Source organism: Salvelinus fontinalis, chromosome 30, assembly GCF_029448725.1.
Source record: "Salvelinus fontinalis isolate EN_2023a chromosome 30, ASM2944872v1, whole genome shotgun sequence".
NCBI lineage: Eukaryota > Metazoa > Chordata > Actinopteri > Salmoniformes > Salmonidae > Salvelinus > Salvelinus fontinalis.
The window spans coordinates 25,237,122-25,256,851 of NC_074694.1; the positions used below are offsets into that span (position 1 = coordinate 25,237,122).

General features: G+C 41.9%; 1 protein-coding gene across 1 annotated transcript; it reads left to right on the forward strand.

The window, feature by feature from the left end:
- The first annotated feature begins 633 nt into the window (after nucleotides 1–633).
- pmp22b (peripheral myelin protein 22b) lies at nucleotides 634–9,842 on the forward strand. The gene is made up of 5 exons (XM_055890139.1): nucleotides 634–771; nucleotides 1,450–1,541; nucleotides 1,756–1,849; nucleotides 6,310–6,450; nucleotides 7,514–9,842. Exons 2-5 carry the CDS (start codon nucleotides 1,464–1,466, stop codon nucleotides 7,672–7,674), a joined length of 474 nt encoding a protein of 157 aa, XP_055746114.1. The 5' UTR covers nucleotides 634–771; nucleotides 1,450–1,463; the 3' UTR covers nucleotides 7,675–9,842.
- Nucleotides 9,843–19,730: the final 9,888 nt, after the last annotated feature.

Genomic DNA, 19,730 nt, shown 5'->3' on the forward strand with positions numbered 1-19,730 from the left:
AGGATAGTCCTAGATCCTATCTCTCCTATCCAGCAGGCCTACGTCCCATAGGCGCTGCGGCTGGGGCATACCCACCCGTCCACACTTTCACACATGCAGTGTGATGGGGTGAGTCACTCATTGGGCAGACCACACTGTATGCTATGGCTAGTATCCAGCGGGAGGGAGGGACTCCCACCCTTGGAACCAACAATGTTTGTGTACCTCATTGCCCAGACAACACTGCAGCAGGATGAATGAATGACTGACTGGAGGGAGACACCTCAGTATTTATTCAGTTTGGAGCACGTCCAACATACCTTATTCTATACAGCATACTGTACATGGTACAGCCACCCTGACCCCCTCTCAGTTTCAACATGAGAGAAATTATCATGTCTTAGGAATTCTATCCAGAGAGATTAATAAATGCATGTGTTGTTCGTGGTATTCAGGATAAACAAACAATGTGTCATGAAATCACTTATTTTAAAGTACACAAAGTGAGTAACTTACAAGCGGCTTTCCTGCTGCGTAAATAGGCACCGAGTCTTCTAAGGATATCAGGAATCCTAGCCGTCGGGCACTCCCTGACGTAGCGACGCGCCGATGGGCGTTGTTCTTCCATAATGAGATACTTTATAACTGCAGCGCTGCCACTGACGTCAATCTAGCCAGAAGGACTTGTGACCGGTGGACTACAGTTTTTGGACTCTTTGGGAAACGTGATTTTTGCGATTTTCGGCTGAAAACCATTTTTGTGAAATTATAGTCACTCCGCAGTCGCAATAAGTAAGTTGACTTTTCTTCCAATTGTGGTTATTTATTCGCTAGATTAATGCGCATGGAATATGTGGTACGCACTGAACACCAACACCAAGCGGGCTTTCAGGGGAGCGGCGTGGTTTATTTTTCTAGTATCTTTAACACCCATAACGTGGTTGACAGATGGTTGTCTTTATTTTACTTATCGACTATCAGTGTGTCGACATACAATAGCTTTTTCCGTTATATTATGTGACATTTTAAATTTTTGCTAGATAGTTGGAGTAGAAGTATTTGTTTATAATTCATGCGCACTTATTGATAATATGGATGCAACCAATACAAACATTGTCTCTACTGACTGAATCTGCGGTGTTGTGTGAAAGGTGGTCTGTTCTTATCTAGACTGCCTTTTTTTTAATACATTTTTAGTAAGGACAGGCCACACTAAAAATAGTGTAGGTAGTATGCACATATCTTCAGCTTATTACAAGTTGAATATAAGGAGGACATTAACATTGTCTCTTTTAGAACTCTGCTGATAGACATTCCACGGTGCTGATAAAGTTTTGGGGTAGGCGCTGTTCTGAGTTCAGAACGGGTACTGCAAATCCTGCAGTGACACACCCATGTCCCAGTCCCACAGAACTGGAGAGAGACTGAGACATTCACAAACTAACGGTGTCCCTTCCTTTTATCATTTAGCTTCTTCTGGCAAGATGCTGCTCCTTCTACTGGGAATTGTCACCCTGCACGCCGCAGCCCTAGTCCTCCTGTTTGTGTCAACGATTGTCAGCGTAAGTAAACCATCGTTATCAATGAATGATCTGATAAAGCAACGTATTATTGATATCTCATTTATGATAATCATTCCAAACAGATTTTTTTTTTTTATACATTTAAAAATCAGTAGTTTGTTTTAAAGCATTGACATATCTGCTATCTGTAAAGGTGTTTTCTATCAGGCTGCAGTGTTCTCTTGATAATAGCAATACTGTGTTTATCTTCTAGGCCTGGACAACAGGGTCCACTAGCAGCTCAGACCTCTGGAATAACTGCTCTACAACCAATGGAGGATACCACTGTGACCCAGCCTACACTGGAGGTAGGATGCAGTACAGACTGACTTTGTACATCTGTGGCTTGCTTTTTTTCCATTCTGCATGATGCTGATGATGCCTCCTCTTGTCCAATAGTAAACTTATTTTGAAAGAATATACTGTAGACATGTATTTCTTGACCCTGTAAATTGAGTAGTCTGTTTGTGCATTTGACATCAAGCTGTGTGTCGATTCTTCTGAGGTGTGTCTTGAGAATAAGTTAAGCACTGTTGGTTGACTGAAAGATCAGTAGACAGTAAGACATGGGAAGACCTGAACTGTGATTAACTATAACTGGCTTAATCCCTGAAAGCCCACCCATTCATTCTCTAGTTTACTGTGCCCCTGAAGGGCGTGTCAGGCGCCACTGTGACTCTACTGCCATCAAGGGGTGAAGATGTGAACCTAGAGTTTGCCCTGTTCATAAGCTCTCCTCTGTATAAATAGTCATGGTGTGATGTCCATATTCAGGCTGCATGTTTGGGAGGCCGTAGTGGTGGGATGAAGGTTTAGGGTGGGACTTTGTAGGACATTTCAAGTGTTAGATCTGGGGAGAGGTGTGTGTGTGTGGCAGACAGGGAGGCCTTGGACCACTCCATGTAGGACAGAGTGCGCTGACAACCCTGGTCACGCCCATGTATCAGATTGTGTGTACAGCGAGATCATTAACAAAACGAGAGATCTAGCAGCTGTGTTTGTCTGAGACAGATTTAGACCAAAGCCAACAGTGGTTGGAGGGTAAGACTGCAACTAGACCATATTAAATGAGAAGTTATGAATGTACATTATATGACCAAAAGTATGTTAACACCTGTTTGTCAAACACCTCATTCCAAAATCATGGGCATTAATATGCTGTATGGACCTCTCTTTGTGCATTGTCATGAAACAGGAAAGGGCCTTTCCCAAACTGTTGCCACAAAGTTGGAAGTTCAGAATCGACTAGAATGTCATTGTATGCTGCAGCTTTACGATTTCCCTTCATTGGAACTAAGGGGCCTAGCCCGAACCATGAAAAATAGCCCCAGACCTTTATTCCTCCTCCACCAAACTTTACAGTTGGCACAATGCGTTCGGGTAGGTAGTGTTCTCCTGGTATCCGCCAAACCCAGATTTGTCCGTCGGACTGCCAGATGGTGAAGCGTGATTCATCACTCCAGAGAGCATGTTTCCACTGCTCCAGAGTCCAATGGTGGCGAGCTTTACCCCACTCCAGCTGATGCTTGGCATGGTGATCTTAGGCTTGTGTGCGGCTGTTCTGCCATGGAAACCCATTTCATAAAGCTCTCGACGAACAGTTATTGTGCTGACGTTGCTTCCAGAGGCAGTTTGGAACTCGATAGTAAGTGTTGCAACTGAGGACAGAAGATTTTTTACACGCTACTTGTAATAACAGCACTTACATTTGACCGGGTCAGCTCTAGCAGGGCAGAAATTTTCCTGTGCCATATTGAAAGTCACTGAGCTCTTCAGTAGGGCCATTCTACTGGCAATGTTTGTCTATGGAGATTGCATGGTTGTGTGCTCAATTTTTATACACCTGTCAGCAACGTGTGTGTCTGAAATAGCCAAATCCACTAATTTGAAGACGTGTCCACATACTTTTGTGTGTGCATTTGCAATAGAATATCTTACAATTTCCAGAAACATGATTCTAGAGGCACTGTAATACTATAGAACTTGTGTTCAATTGCCTTAGAGACCCAGTACCACAGTGCTAACTGCAGTAGCCTCGAGCCCACCAGGCCGTAGCTAGCTGCCTGGTGATGTCATGTGTCTAGAATGTGCGGGTGGGTCTTGGGCCCCGGTGTGTGTTGTCAATGAGACAGGCAGTAGAGCCAACAGCAGGCTGTCTTTCTCTCTCCCCCTCTGCCAGGTGGATTCATGGAACAGCTTGCTTGTTTGATTTGCTTTCATTACACCACTGATTGACATACTGTGTTTGTGTAAGGAGGCACGTGTGTTTGTGTTCTGTGAGGAGGGAGGGATCAAGGGGAAGATAGTGGAGTCTGTACTCAAGTGCACAGGGCCCGGCCCAGTCAATCAGTAGTGCTCAAAGGCCCCTGGAGTGCTTTACTGAGCAATCAGTACATCTGGCATGCCTGGACTGGGAGAGATAAACATGAGGACAGAGCATACTGAGTAACATGAGGCTCAGTATACTGAGAGGGCGGGATGGTGGTGGAGGCACGACTGAAGGTCACACCCACTGGGTGGCCTTTTATTTTTAATTTTGCTATTAGGAGTTAAGTTATGTAGTTATGCGTAGTTCATATTCCTCATGTGGATTGGTTTGTTTTGTCCATCTTGTTTGCACTTGACCTGCCTTTGCCCCTGAAATGGGAATCCAGTCTTAGTTTGTATCACAAATTAGAGTTGAGCAAAGTCCACACTAGGGATGCGCCTTCCTGTATGTTAGTTATTACATGGACACGCAACAGCTGGTATGATCTCTACTGTAGCCACAAGCGGGCACACTAATCTTTTATATGAAGCTTCGATAGTCAGGACTCAACAAACCAAGAACAATTCTTATCCTGTTTGGACTTTTCTGTGAAATCTTTGTCTGTATATTTTATATACATTGTAGAGTATAGACTACAGTATAACATATTATTGTACGGGTATACCCATGGCGCATATAATGGCAATACCCGTAGACACAAGCACAACGAGCGTTATTATGGTAGATATTCTGTCCCCAGAGGACCACATCTCACACCAGAAAATCCCCCATGCCACATCGTCACAGCCTTCTGGTACCAGACAGGCAGCCCTGAAGAGAGGAAAGAAGAGAACGTGTCTGTTTATCAACAGTATAGATGAAGATATTTTTAGAACCCTAATATAGAGCAGAACAACCAAGGATAATGTAACCTATCATGTTTAGGCCTATACATGGAGTTATTGCATGTCATTACATATACATTCCAGTATTCTCGTTATTATGAGAGCTGTTTATTGGTTTTGTGTAATGCTTTCGTGGATATAAATAGTGTTTGTCATATTGCTGTACAGTGGATGGGTTCGATAATAGGGTTGTTGGCAATTTCCTCTGCCATATCTCCTGTCTAGTGTGCTCTGCTCTGGGGTGAGTGCAGCATGGGGACAGACATAATTGTCTTTCTGGGTAACCTGACTCTTTGATGGCCTCATCGAATCCATTAAACCCTGTTGTCATTTCCCCAAACCTCTCATGAAAAGATGTATTAGTTTACTGGAAAACTACAGGTGCATCATGGGATATTTAGAAACCATCTACAAATGGATATCAACTGAAGAAACTGTTATGAATTAGTAATGTGTTTGCAGACTGAGTACTTTTGCTGGTGATGTTTGTTTGTGTGGTCACGCAAGGTCGCCACAAAGCCAACTGTCTCCTTACTTCATCATTATTTACGCATCTACTTCTTAGCTACGGTCATTAAGGTTGCTTAACCAATTTAGTGATGCTAAAGCAGCCTGAGCAGGGCCTCAAACCACTGGATTCATGATTAATGAAATACCTGTAAAAACAAGCATGCACAGTAAGTTTGGTACCTGACAGACTCAAACTGAGACTGGAACCTTCTCTTCCTACTTGAATATGGTCCAGTGTCTTTAGTATCCTATGAGAGCGTGCAGTTCTGTTTGGCTCTGTAGAACTTTTTTTTGTTTGTTTGGGTAGCATTAGCCACCAAAAGGGGACCGTAGCAGACACAGCTAAACATGAGAGAGAGAGAGAGAGGGATGGCTGGCTTAGGAAACCTGAGTGGATGCAGGTTGCATGCATGACCCTCAGACAAGAAATAGACCCCCTTGGAAGTCCAGGCATTCCAGACGTAGATAGCGCTACAACCACAGCACTAACACACACAGATTGGTGGGGGGGGCTATGTCTCAAATTCCCTGGCTGTCAATATAGGTTACTATAAAGGGTTAACGGGGCTTTCTGTACTGTAGTAAGCTGGCCTTGGAACAGTGGTAGGTAGCCAGAGGATCAATATGTTACACAAAGTGTTAGGGGCCTGTGTGTATTACTGAGTACTCTACAATGCTTTCAGGAACAGAATATCTATGTAGGTACCATTTATTGTAAATCCATTAAGGATTCCAGGTAACTAAACAAGACTCATTCCCTGTCTGGCCAGACCAATATTTAGCTGATCAACAATTTTGAGTTTCATTCTCATAAAAGTGGTTGCTTTAGTGTTGCGACCTCTGCATGATTCGTTTACCATGTTGTGTATAAAAAGTTAAGTTGATTTCTAGAAGTGAGTCTTATGGGTCCATGTGCTGTATAGCCATGTATCCTGTGTGGTCCTCTGTAGCTCAGTTGGCAGAGCATGTCTCTTGCAACACCAGGATACTGGGTTTGGGACCAAACATAATAAGAAAAGAAAACAAGTCCACTTTGGATAAAATAATCTGCTAAATGTCTTATTATTTATAATTGACTGACAAGCTCCCTCTCTCTTCCCTACAGAGTGGATCCAGGCAGTGCAGGCCCTGATGATCCTGTCCATCATCTTCAGCTTCATCTCTCTCTTCCTGTTCTTCTGTCAGCTCTTCACCCTCCAGAAGGGAGGACGCTTCTTTGTCACTGGAGTCTTCCAGATCCTTGCCAGTGAGTAGCCATTTTGTCCAGAAACACAACTGAAACGGACACATTCAGAAGTTTACAATACACTCTTCGAAGTATATGTGCCTGGAAGAACCTTTTGGGTTGCCCCCCCCTGGCAGAACCTTTCCACTTAAAATGTTCCTCAAGCAACCCCTCTGAAAAGGTTATTTGAGGAACCCCTGTGTAAATGTTCAAACCAGAACCTTTATGTGATTGGAGGGGTTCAATTCTTAACCTTTATTGTAGAGGTGACAGCCTGTCAGATTGAGGTGTGGCTTATTGGAGGCATAGCTTTCAGATAATTATTTTTGTTCACACTTTAGCATAAATGTCATTCCTGTTCAAATTTGTACACCACAAATTAAAATGTTCCTTGAATGCATATAGTGGTAACTATTCGGACTTTAGAATTTTTATATGCTCTTGAAGAACTCAAACTCCTTTGTTAGCTTCATTGAAACTACAAAACCACCAGTGTTCAACCTTAATATGTAATGACATTACAACAGAACAGATGAACTGGAATGACATTTAGTCTAACGGGTGACTAAGATATATTTTACAGCCACGCCTCTACTCCAGGGTCCCTCCATGAACCCGTTGCTACAATAGGGGTTTATCCCTTGTTTATTGTATTCTGTGCCCTTTGGCTATGGATAGACACTTCTTCTAGTCTATTGTGTCAAAGGGCTGCCAAAGTCAAACCTCCCAGGTTGGCACTGTAGGCTGTGCCAGTGGGCACAGAGACAATGACACAAGTGGAAATGTCAAGACAGGCAATGTAGGGGGTGAACAACAAAACATCAACAGAGACAATGCCATGGCATGCTTGTTCAGTGGGCAGGGCTGGGGAACTTGGAAGTAGGCCAAGGTTCTAGATGAGGAAGTGACAGAGGCCTGTTTATGGTTAAATAGCCACCATCTCCCCCAATGCTGCCCAGCAGGGTTCATAGTAGGAAACATTAAATAAAGCACAGATTGTGATGACATGACACAACAATTTGATCTTCAAGTTCAAATGGAATTCACTCTATTGTATGTAAACATTTCCTCTCATCCTCTCTAGGTCTGTTTGTGATGAGTGGAGCAGTGATCTACACAGTGATGAGTCCGGACTGGGTGCCAGCATCGGAGGCCTTCGGCTGGGCTTATATCCTGGCCTGGGTGGCCTTCCCTCTGGCCCTGATCAGCGGACTCATCTACGTCATCTTGAGAAAACGGGAATGAGGCCCGTGTCCCCTAACCTCCACCCCGCCCTCAGCATTAACAATCACCCCTAGGAGACTAAACTCAAAAGCTTGAGGACCTGTATACCTCACTGGGTCACAAGGCTGCTTCACCTAGGTCTGCACCGCACCCTCGGGGTAACACCAAAAACACAACCACCAAAAATGACATAATGAAACAACCAATACTGTCAAATGTATATACTGTAGTATCTATGGTTTAAAACCTATTTATAACACATTTTAAGTGTATGTACATAGTATTGTCGTGTTGCTCCGTTGACAAAAATATTCGTATGAGCTTCATTTTAGCTGATCAAGTGCCTAAATATTTGTTTATAATTAGGCGCTGTTTGTTTCTCTCTATGTAACCCACCAAAAATGTAAGAAACATTTTTGAACTATTTTAACCAAAGTGCATGTATAAAATATAGAACTAGAAAGAATGTGTAACTGAGCTTGCTTTACAAAAACCTAAAGTGGTAACATCCAAATGATGGTTGTTAAAGGGATTCTCCAGTACTTTGTATACTTTTTAGCCAGTAGTTTTAAAAGTAGAGCTCACGATCCAAAAGTGGCCCCCGAAAATTGCGTACTACGAGACTTGCCCAATGTCACTGCTCCCTCTCATGCTCTGCTGTGTGTGCCTCTTCCTAGTTGTCACAAATATGGTGAGGAGCTGAAGCTCATTGGTTCAACTCAAATTGCTAGGGGCTGGCTCAAATGGACAAATTCTAGGAAAAATGGCGAAGCATAGCTTTAAGAAAAAATTGCTTTCAAACTAGGGATTTCGTGGCTAATTGAGGTAAGACACAGTAATTCTGAACTACACATTGACACATCCAGCCCAAAGAGGGAGATTTAAAAGAAATACTTAGTAGTTGCCAAAGGTCCGGAGCATGTCTTTAACCATTCAAATGTTGGTTTGGTTATTTCTGTTTGTAAAATGTTTCAACATAATTTTTCTATTTTTTATTTTCAACAAAGATGGTGCTATGTATTTACCATTCCTATTACTGATAGCCATTTTGCGATCATTTACAGTCAAATGACTTGACTTATGCCAAGAAGTAACTAGGACATCAGGGTGAGAAGTAGACTCCATTGTAATGTCCATGTGCCTAACTGCTTATGTGTATAGAGAAGGCTATTCCATTTTGATTTGTCTAAATAAAAGCTTTGAAACAATCAGCTTTGATTGTTCGGCTACAAGGAGTGTTGAGTGATGTAGCGATAGTTTATTTTGTTGGAATGCCATTTGGAATGTCAGTATTAGAAGATCCTGCCAATGTTCCATTTGCATTACTTAAACTGTTTTAGACAAGTTCAAGGATGGAGAATGTGAGCTAAATGACATTAGCAATGACTAAGATCTATGTTGTCTTTTCTCTCTTTGTTGTAAGGCCATGCCATGTTGATTTGTTGTGTTTATAGCATATGTACGACCAGTAAACATACTAGAACCTTTCTCTTGGGAGGAGTACTGTAACAACTAGTAGGGCATTGTAGCCAGATCCAAATTGATTTAAAGTTTTTATATCTAACATTTTATAGAGCTATTTCAATATTAAAGGTCAAGCGCTGAGGCAGCCTACTCAAACCTGATCAAGGCAGAATAGAGGACATTACTTTTAGTATTGGCTTTGTTATGTGGGAGAAAATGGACAGTGAGGTTTGCAGGTATGTTCTGTTTGCATACAAATGTTCTGTTTCACATACTTGAAGTTTGACAAGCTGCAGTCTCTGCCACCCTGATGAATGCAACTTCTTTCTTTTTGGGGAAAACATTTAACATGATATTAATATATCTATGACTATCTAGTATGCAGACTGATTCAATAAAACCAACCAAATTGAAAACAGCTCCTACCTACGGGGATTTGTATATTTCAGTACTCATACTGTATGTTGTGTATTCTTCCTCATCACAGAATAAAACACTAACCCCATTAGACCTATATCCAATACATTGCAAAATGTTAAACTCTATAACTATTTAGCCAAATACAATGTTAATAGCTATGTTCAAGTCTATTGTCTGCCTTGAAGTTATGGTAAACTACTGAAGTGAAAGGTGCAGTACATGAGTGTAAAGTGGAATCCCTGCCAATGTTAACTGTATCTGGTTGGTCTGAGATAACTGTGTGCTATTAAAGAGAATGCAAATTCTGAGTTCTCCCTCTTTCTGTGGCCATGATGTAATGATACCTGCACTAGGGGCTCGATTCAATCTGTATTGCCGAAGTCCAGCGCTATAGCGCACTTTAAATTTAAAGGTACTTTCCTATTGAGCCGACATATGCAGCATTTACTGTGAATCCAGTCTGTGTGGGAACATTGCCTTTAAATGTGCAGTGGATTTGGGAATTATTCAGACCCCTTGACTTTTTCCACATTTTGTTACGTTACATCCTTACTATAAAGTTGATGAGAAAAATATATATTTCATCCATCTACACACAATACCCCATAATGACAAAGCAAAAACTGAAATATGACATTTACATAGGTATTCAGACCCTTTACTCAGTACTTTGTTGAAGCACCTTTGCCAATGATTACAGCCACGAGTCTTCTTGGGTATGATGCTACAAGCTTGGCACACCTGTATTTGGGGAGTTTCTCCCATTCTTCTTTGCAGATCCTCTCAAGCTCTGTCAGGTTGGATGGGGAGTGTCTCTGCACAGCTATTTTCAGGTCTCTCCAGAGATGTTAGATCGGATTGAAGTCCAGGCTCTGGCTGAGACACTCAAGGACATTCAGAGACTTGTCCTGAAGCCACTCCTGCATTGTCTTGGCTGTGTGCTTAGGATCGTTGTCCTGTTGGAAGGTGAACCTTCGCCCCACTCTGAGGTCCTGAGAGCTCTGGAGCAGGTTTTCATGAAGGATCTCTCTGTACTTTGCTCCGTTCATCTTTCCCTCGATCCTGACTAGTCCTCTAGTCCCTGCCGCTGAAAAACATCCCTGGTGCCAGGTTTCATCCTGATGTGATGCTTGGCATTCAGGCAAAATAGTTCAATCTTGGTTTCATCAGACCAGAGAATCTTGTTTCTCATGGTCTGAGAGTACTTTAGGTGCCTTTTGCCAAATTCCAAGCGGGCTGTCATGTGTCTTTTACTGAGGAGTGGCTTCCGTCTGGCAACTCTACCATAAAGGCCTGATTTGTGGAGTGCTGCAGAGAGAGATGGTTGTGCTTCTGGAAGGTTCTTCCATCTCCACAGAGGAACTCTGAAGCTCTGTCAGAGTGACCATCGGGTTCTTGGTCACCTCCCTGACCAAGGCCCTTCTCCCCCGATTGCTCAGTTTGACCAGGCGGCCAGCTCTAGGAAGAGTCGTGGTTGTTCCAAATTTCTTCCATTTAAGAATGATGGAGGCCACTGTGTTCTTGGGAACTTCAATGCTGCAGAAATTGTTTGGTACCATTCCCCAGATCTGTGCCTCGACACAGTCCTGTCTCTGAGCTTTACGGACAATTCCTTCGACTTCATGGCTTGGTTTTTGCTCTGACATGCATTGTCAACTGTGGGACCTTATATAGACAGGTGTGTGCCTTTTCAAATCATGTCCAATACATTTAATTTACCACAGGTGACTCCAATCAAGTTGTAGAAACATCTCAAGGATGATCAATGGAAACAGGATGCACCTGAGCTCAATTTAGAGTCTCATAGCAAAGGGTCTGAATACTTATGTAAATAAGGTATTTCAGTTTTTTTTATTTTTTGCAAACATTTCTATAAACCTGTTTTCACTTCGTCATAATGGCATATGTTGTGTAGATTGATGAGTAAAAAATGTATTTAATACATTTTAGAATAAGGCTGTAACACCAAAATGTGGAAAAAGTCAAGGGCCTGAATACTTTCTGAATGCACTGTATATTGCGCTGTAGCGCAGATCTTCAGCACTACTGATTGAATCCAGCCCTAGCTCTGCATACACCAACTCAGACATACATTTTCTGTACATCTCCTTATTTAACTTGTGCATCATACAGTATGTGCTTCATGTCACTGGTTTAAACACACCTTCTGTGCCCATTCCGGGGCAGTCTGTCTGTAGCATGTGGGCTACTGTAACTTAAGGTACCTGGTCGTGTGACTGCAGCAGCAGCAGCTATGTGACTAGTGTTTAACATGGTGGTACTAAGGCATGATGGGCGACCCGGCGATGCAGTCTTCCTTGGTATAAAGCTAGTGTTTCTCTGTCAGCAACCTGTCAAGAGAACCATCGCGCTCTCCCAAAAGCTTGGATGATGCGTAAAACCCGCAAATTCAGACAAACAAAAAGGTATACCGGGTTCGCAATCAAAAAGATATCGCAGAAAGCTTACTTCATTATTATTATTGTTTAAAAAATTCACTGGATCAGGGATAGCGTACACAGACGTTTTGGCTTTACAGCTTTACACACTGAAGAAGGCTGTAAAGCCGAAATGTCTGTGTACGCTATCCCTGATGCAGTGAAAATCATTTTTAAAAAGTGAATAATGAAGTAAGCATTATGCTACATCATTTTGAGTGCGAACCCATTACACCTTTTTGTTGGTCTGTCAGCAAACTGCCCAGTACACAATGCTGTCATCAGCACAGTGAGAGAGAGAGACAGAGAGACACAAGAGGACTCAGATAAGACACAGTATGATCACTGTTGCTGAGAATTTGTCCATCTTAAACTGTAGGTGAGAATTAGCTATGTAGCTACAATCTTTCATATGGTCCTGCGAAAAACATACAACCTTGTGAGAGAGAAACAAGCTGTGTTGTCAGGAGTAAAATCAAATCTAAACAGATACAGATTTAGGATCTTCATTTGTTCACCCTTTAGTTGCAGGAAATTTCTTGCACAGCAGGAAATGCTAATGTGTAGTGTATTCAAGGATTACAAATGCTTCTAAAGTTTGTAGTTTCGGCTTTAAAATGTCAACGTCTACATTCATTTTTCATTATAATCCACACAATAATTCAAATTTCTTGTTGCTGCAATATTATTTTCCTGCTGTGAGAAACTGTTCAATTTAAGATCCTACATCTGTCTGTATTCCGTATAGCTACCCAAACCACTGTCATTTCATGTCTGTTTAGATGGTCATTAGCTAACTGTTGTACAAGGGTTCAGTTGGAAGATACGTTTCTCTAATGAAGACTGCACCTTCATGTATCTCTGTCTGTACAGCTGCACAGAATGCCATGTTCTGAGCTAAACTCAAATGACTTTTGATAGGACTAATTCTAAACTCATCAATAAAGGATGTTTCTTACCACCACCTCTTTTTGCAGCCTTGTGGACAAGGCTAAATATTTCTGTATAGAGTAAAAAAAAAAACTTTTTTTTATAAACAACATTCTGTTTGAATATCTAGACTTCCAACTAGGGTTGCAAAATGTCTGGTAACTTTCCACAAATTCCTAGATTTACTCCTTATTCCCTAATAATTCTAGAAGTCCCACCAACTTGGATTTCTGGAAAACCTGTGGATATTGATCAAGTTACCAGAATTTTGCAACCCTACTTAAAACATACAGTATCGCAATCGCATCTTTAGAACAGAGGCACTTCTCGTTCACGAAAGAAATTGTCAGTTCAGAACCAGCTCACTTTTGTAGATCTATGTAATGTTTGAAAGCGAAGTGATGACGGGTGAGTTTCCAACCATGAAAGAGGACACCTGGAGACATCTTGGATTCCTGCTGGAGGCCTGGGAGGTCACTCTGCCCAACTGCCTCCCCTCATACTTCACATACCTGTGGGTAAAACAAGGACACTGGGCTGTCTCACTGTGTGTTGGCATCCATCACAAGAAGCTGCTGCCTGTCGTCCCAGATCTCTTTTTATACACACTGGCGAAGAAGAAGATGATGATGCCTGTGCACTTCATGGCAGCTTGAGTACTTTTAAACACAAAACATTATGCAATTAAAGTATGTCTTGCCAGTGAAGTAGAGGAAACACATTTAGGGGTCTATTCAATCCCTATTGCTGAAGCCTTCAGAAATGATTCCCCTTGACTAATTCCACATTTTGTTGTTACAGCCTGAATTCAAAATAGATTACATATATTTGTATTTTTTAACCATCTACACATAATGACAAAGTGAAAACATGTTTTTAGACATTGTTGCAGATGTATTGAAAATTAGATAAAGAAATATATAATTTACATAAGTATTCACACCCATGAGTCAATACTTGTTAGAATCACCTTTGGCAGTGATTACAGCTGTGAGTCTTTCTGGGTAAGTCTCTACGAGCTTTGAACACCTGGATTTTACAATTATTTGCACATTATTCTTTAAAAAATACTTCAAGCTCTGTCAAGTTGGTTGTTGATCATTGCTAGACAGGTATGTTCAAGTGTTGCTATAGATTTTGAAGCTGATTTAAGTCAAAACTGTAACTAGTCCACTCAGGAACATTCAATGTCGTCTTGGTAATTAACTCCAGTGTATATTTGGCCTTGTGTTTTAGGTTATTGTCATGTTGGAAAGCAGACATGAATACGGTTTTCCTCTCAGACTTTACCTGTGCTTAGCTCTATTCTGTTTCTTTTTAGCCTATAAAAATTCCCTAGTCCTTGAAGAGGAAAATATGAAGAGCGGTACTTTGTATTTGTATTCAGGACATTTTTGCAGTTTTACTAGTGCCTTACTGCAAACAGGATGCGTGCTTTGGAATATTTGTATTCTGTACAGGCTTCCTTTTTCACTCTGTCATTTAGGTTAGTATTGTGGAGTAACTACAAAGTTGTTGATCCATCCTCAGTTCTCCTATCACAGCCATTAAACTAAAGTCTCCATTGGCCTCATGGTAAATCCCTGAGCAGTTTCCTTCCTCTCTGGCAACTGAGTTAGGAAGGACGCCTGTATCTTTGCAGTGACTGGGTGTATTGATACACCATCCAAAGTGTAATTAATAACTTTACCATGCGCAAAGGGATATTCATTGTCTGTTTTTTTTATTTTTACCCATCCAGCAATAGGTGCCCTTCTTTGATGTATGTGTGGGGGACAGAGATGAGTTATTCATTCAAAAATCATCTTAAACACTATTATTGCACATATTGTGTCCATTCAACTTATTATATGACTTGTTAAGCTAAATTTTACTCCTGAAATATTTCATCTTGCCATTACAAAGGGGTTAAAAATCCTAAAAACATAATTCCACTTTGACATTATGGGTTAATGTGTGTAGGCCAGTGACACAAAATCTGTAACACAACAAAATGTGTAAAAAGTAAAGTGGGTGTCAATACTTTCTAAAGGTATGTGTGTATGTCTGTGTAGGTGCGTGCATGAGTGACTGCATGTGTACTAAGATGCGGAGAATCAGAGCAGGTGGTCAGCAGTCTGATGACTTGTACTGTAGATAGAAACTGTCTCTGGGCCTGTTGTTATGAGATCTCATGCTGCGATACTGTCTGCCCGACAGTAAGGGAGAGAACAGCTCGTGGCTGGGGTGTGTGGGGTCCTTGATGAAGCTGCGTGCCTTCCTCAGACAGTAATGTACTGGGCCGTCTTCACCACCCGCTGGAGGGCCTTGCGGTCGTGGGCGGAGCAAATTCCCTTACCAGGCCGTGATGCAACCCATCAGGATGCTCTCGATGGTGCAGCAATAGTATCGGGCGGTATGCGAAATTTCTTCAGCTGTAACACATTCTAGATGACAGAATATTCAGAGAGAAAAGACTCAGAAGACATTACATTGTAGTTTTGAAATACAATAAGATGTGGCAGTTTGGCATTTTTGAAAAACCCCTGTAAAGCATGGCCAGTAGTCAAAAAGACTTCAACACAGCCATTATTGTGGATCCTATATTTATCATATGAGGTCTGCATTAGTTCACTGGCTTTTGTGGACTAATATAGCCTCCTGCCTCTATTACGACTAATGATGAATAGTGGGGGTCAGAGGATTTCACAGCCCTGTTAACATGATAATAGCCCCTGATTGACTCACATTCTAACAAATAACTGTCTGTTCCTACTCACTATAAATGGACGAAATCCAATCGATGGTTCTCTCCGTACCATGTTTGTTTTGTTGTATTCAGAATTGTCTCTGTTCTCTCACTGCCTCCAAATGTTTAAGTTAGGGTAGCCCATCTATTTTGGGTGGAGATGACTGGAAATCTACAGTAGTAGCCCTCTAAATGTTTCCTTGTTCTCTTAAACCACATGGTGAGTGCCAAGCTGGGACAATTGTGTGCCGCCCTATGGGACACCCGATCACGGCCGGTTGTGATACAGCCCGGGATTGAACCCGTGTCTCTAGTGACACCTCTAGCACTGTGATGCAGTGCTTTAGACTGCAGCGCCACTCGGGAGGACTTTACCTTTTCCATTTCTAACACTAGATCAGGTTCTATGGTTTAATGGGGATCATTTCCTAAACCAAACAAATGTCATTTCTAAAAAGGGATTTTCTTTTGGGAGAAATGGTGGGAGTGCCTGTGGGCCAAAGTTTAGCTAGAATAAACAACATATTTGCTCTGCACATGTACACGTAGGCATTATCTCACATGTACAGTTCAACCTGGCTGGAGAAGGGTGTAATTGCAAACCACAATTAGGGACGTTATCTGATATAGGCGTTTCTTGATATCAAGTGACACCCATTGATGCTAGCCTTTGTTCCGTGGCCATTTCTTTTGCGTCGGGGACAACAGTTCTTGACAACTGTAGCTAAGCCTAACCCTTTTCCTAACATTTACCTGTCTCCTAACCTGCCACGTTAATTATCCTAACCTGCCACGTTACTTGTTCTAACCTGCTATGGAAACATAACACCAGAACTGACCAATGGCAGGTATCAATGGACATTTCCTGATATCACGGGACACATTCATCAAGAAATGCCCCAAATTGCAGTCTGCAATTACACCATATTCCATGGCTGATCATACCTGGATGTTGTCTTGTGGTGCTATAGACTGCCATAGTATGAGTCACAATACCCACAAAACCTAGCGGTCAAACAGGAAAATGGTTCCAATAATTTTCCCAACGCAAATTTTTTCCCACAAAGGATTTTAGAAACACTTAAAATAAGGGCTGGGTTTCGTGTAGGCTTACCCTGGCGTGTTGTTTTGATAGCCGTGTAAATCTCCCTAGAACAAGGTGATGTTTATAAAGGCAAACCCTCTTACCACAGCATTCCAGCGCCTTCCCATCTCCTTCCAACACCTTCCCAGTTAGGAGGCTAATAGAGCCCAGCTGAGATTCATTAGTTCATCAAGTGTGTGATTGACTGGACAATTAGCCCAAACTGTTGAGAAGGCTGCTGCTCACCTTCAGAGATGATTTTTCTTGAGTATTTCTTTAACTTTAAATGAACTGCCCTCTGCCTCCAGGGAGTGATGTACTGACACTACACAATGTAGCTCATGGTCCTTCGGTCCAGCAGGTGGTGCTGGTGCACGTATTCTCCACCATTTGTGGCAGAGCCTGGGGAGAGGCCACCGCCACAGACCAGAGCTAGGAGGGGTCTCAGGGTACAGAGGCTCAGTGAGGCAGAGTAAACGGCTTAATTACCTAGGCTTGATTACATTTTTTTACAAACAGAAATGCTCAAGAATAAGGAACTTAATGTATAACTTCAGTATCTAAGGTTTCTCTTAAACTGAAAGTATTTAAGCTCCCAACTTGTCTGTTGTTGTCTCCAGTCCTTTCTCCTCTGAACGTGAGCAGCAGCCTTCTCAAATGTTTGGGCTAATGGTCCAGCCAATCACACAAAATTATGAAAAAAAATATATAGATTTGTTTTAGCGTTGTTAAATAGGAATGGCGCTCACATTGGCTTGGTCTCGTAGTGAGGAGCCTATTAAACGTAGCTAGTTTCATAAACATATTTTGGGGAATTCGTAAATGAATTGGAATAAATGACCAAACTATAAAATTAGCTAGCCGGCTATGGGTAATTGTAGCTAGCTACCTAGAAGTAGTGCTAGCTAGCTATGTTAGCTTGTTGGTACATTAATAGCTCAGGTTGGTTGTTTTTAAGCTCAACTTCAAGATTTCCACCAAGGGCGTTGCCTCTCCGATCATCACTCTCCCTGCTCGGATATTTAAGGTACACTCGGATGTGACGATGTAAAACGTCATTCAAGGGCTGAGGGTTTAGGGCCGAGGGCTGTTTACTCTGTATTTGAACTACAGCTTTCTAAAGCAGGAGGCACAGTGCTAACCCTAAGGTCTGGCGCAACGGGAACCTGACAAATTCTGTGACAACCCCTCATCCCGCTTCCTCTGAACACTCAGCAAGACGTGCCCAAGCAGCCCCTCCAGACCCCAGGTTTCCTACCCAAAATGTGAGCCTGATCCAAGGGTCCTCCTCTCTCCATATGCCAGGATGTGGGAGGGCTTAAAAAGGTTTACTAAAAGCAGATCTGGGCATTCAAAACTGTGATATTAAAGAAGGAAAAGGATGGAAGAAAACCCTCCTTAACCCAAGTCAAAGATCAAATAACCCATGTATGTCAGCGTAAGCTAAAAACAGTAAGCAATTTTTTCTCCTGCTGACCACTTATAAGTAGGAATCTACAATTAATAAAACATATTTAAAAGAGATGGCACCACAGGTTCAAAAGTGGTGTGGAAAAAATGTATGTCTCTTTACTGGGGCCTGGAGTTTTTCCTGATCAGTTAAAACTCTGGGTCCTATTCGTAGGCTATGACAAAATATTGTTATTACAGATAGCTTCCCTTTTCATCCGTGCTATGACTAGGGCCAGGGTTTTTCTTGTTATGTCATGTAAATTGGAAACACTCCTGGCCTAAGGTGGATCAAACTCTTTCAAACTACCACAATCTTGTTATTATTAATTCTAAATCTGATATCAAAAGAGCCAGAGACAACAACTTCAATGGACAACATACTCTGAGGTTTCGTGAACTACTGTAGCACGGCTGAGCGTTATGCAAAGAATGGTTACAATGTCTTCAAATATTAATTTCATAACCTGGCGCGGGCTGTGGTGGTCTTCCCCCAGAGTTTTGGGGGGCACCTCAAGTTCATTTCCTGAATTTCTACACAACCTAATGACCCATGGCCATTCTAGCCATCTTTACTGTAGTTTCAATCTTTTTGTCCCGTGTTTGCTGCACAGAGAGAATAAAGTGTTGTATCTGCAAAAATTCACCTAAGCTTTGTCAAAGACTGGTTCACCCTGGCTTCCTGACCCTGCTGAGACCCCGTTCACCATCTGATCCTGCTAAAATGAGGCTTAACAAATAATTAACTCGGTGTACATTTATACATTATATTATCCAAGAATAGAATCAACGGTTCAAAAATTGAAATGACCATTATTCCCAGATCCCAGACTGTAGCTTTAAGCTAAATTAAATGTAACTATATGTAATAAAAGTCATAATTTATTAGGAGAGGACCATAAACAATAACTAGTAATGCTGCATACCGGGTGTGGCGGGGGGATTAGTAATAGTTTTACTTTAAATGATAGGTATGTACAATCCTGTTACTCTGGTTGTGTAAGATGCTGTTGTCACCTAACTCTGTCTCTAAATCCACAATGGCTGTGCACATCTCGTGTTCTTACCCCCACCCCCTGTAAGTCCTAAACTTGCATGTCCGGAAAGAGGTATCTCTGTTCCGAACAAGTCTCTCCTTATCCTCTTTTCTAAGAAGAAACAGTTCTTAGTACGAGAACACAGAAGACCATCGGTTGGCTCAACAAATTGAGACAGTTGTGGTGGATTAAGAAAATGGAACAAGGTTGGGCTATACAAGGCAAGCCCCGACTCAGAATCATGGGGCACTCTATTCACTTCTGTGTGTGTATTGTGACCAGCCCCCTAATCAATACGTTTTTAATAAAGTTAATATCCTGATTGGTGATTGACCTCGTCTCTCCTCATTATTTGTCATTTAAAATATCCACCACAATACTAGTGTCAGAATCAAGTGGTGTCAGTATTCACATCCTGCTTCACACAGGCAAAAGAGATATACCCTGAGAATCTGGGTCTACCAATCCATGGTGTCCATGGATGAATTTAAAGCAAAATGTCGGCCGGAACCAGTACCAGAGCCACG

Bases quoted from the DNA above. Each gene is read 5' to 3' on its own strand.
- pmp22b (XM_055890139.1), top strand. From the start codon at position 1,464: ATGCTGCTCCTTCTACTGGGAATTGTCACCCTGCACGCCGCAGCCCTA. The intron at 1,542-1,755 runs GTAAGTAAACCA...TTTATCTTCTAG, and splicing joins TTGTGTCAACGATTGTCAGC to GCCTGGACAACAGGGTCCAC. The intron at 1,850-6,309 runs GTAGGATGCAGT...TCTTCCCTACAG, and splicing joins TGACCCAGCCTACACTGGAG to AGTGGATCCAGGCAGTGCAG.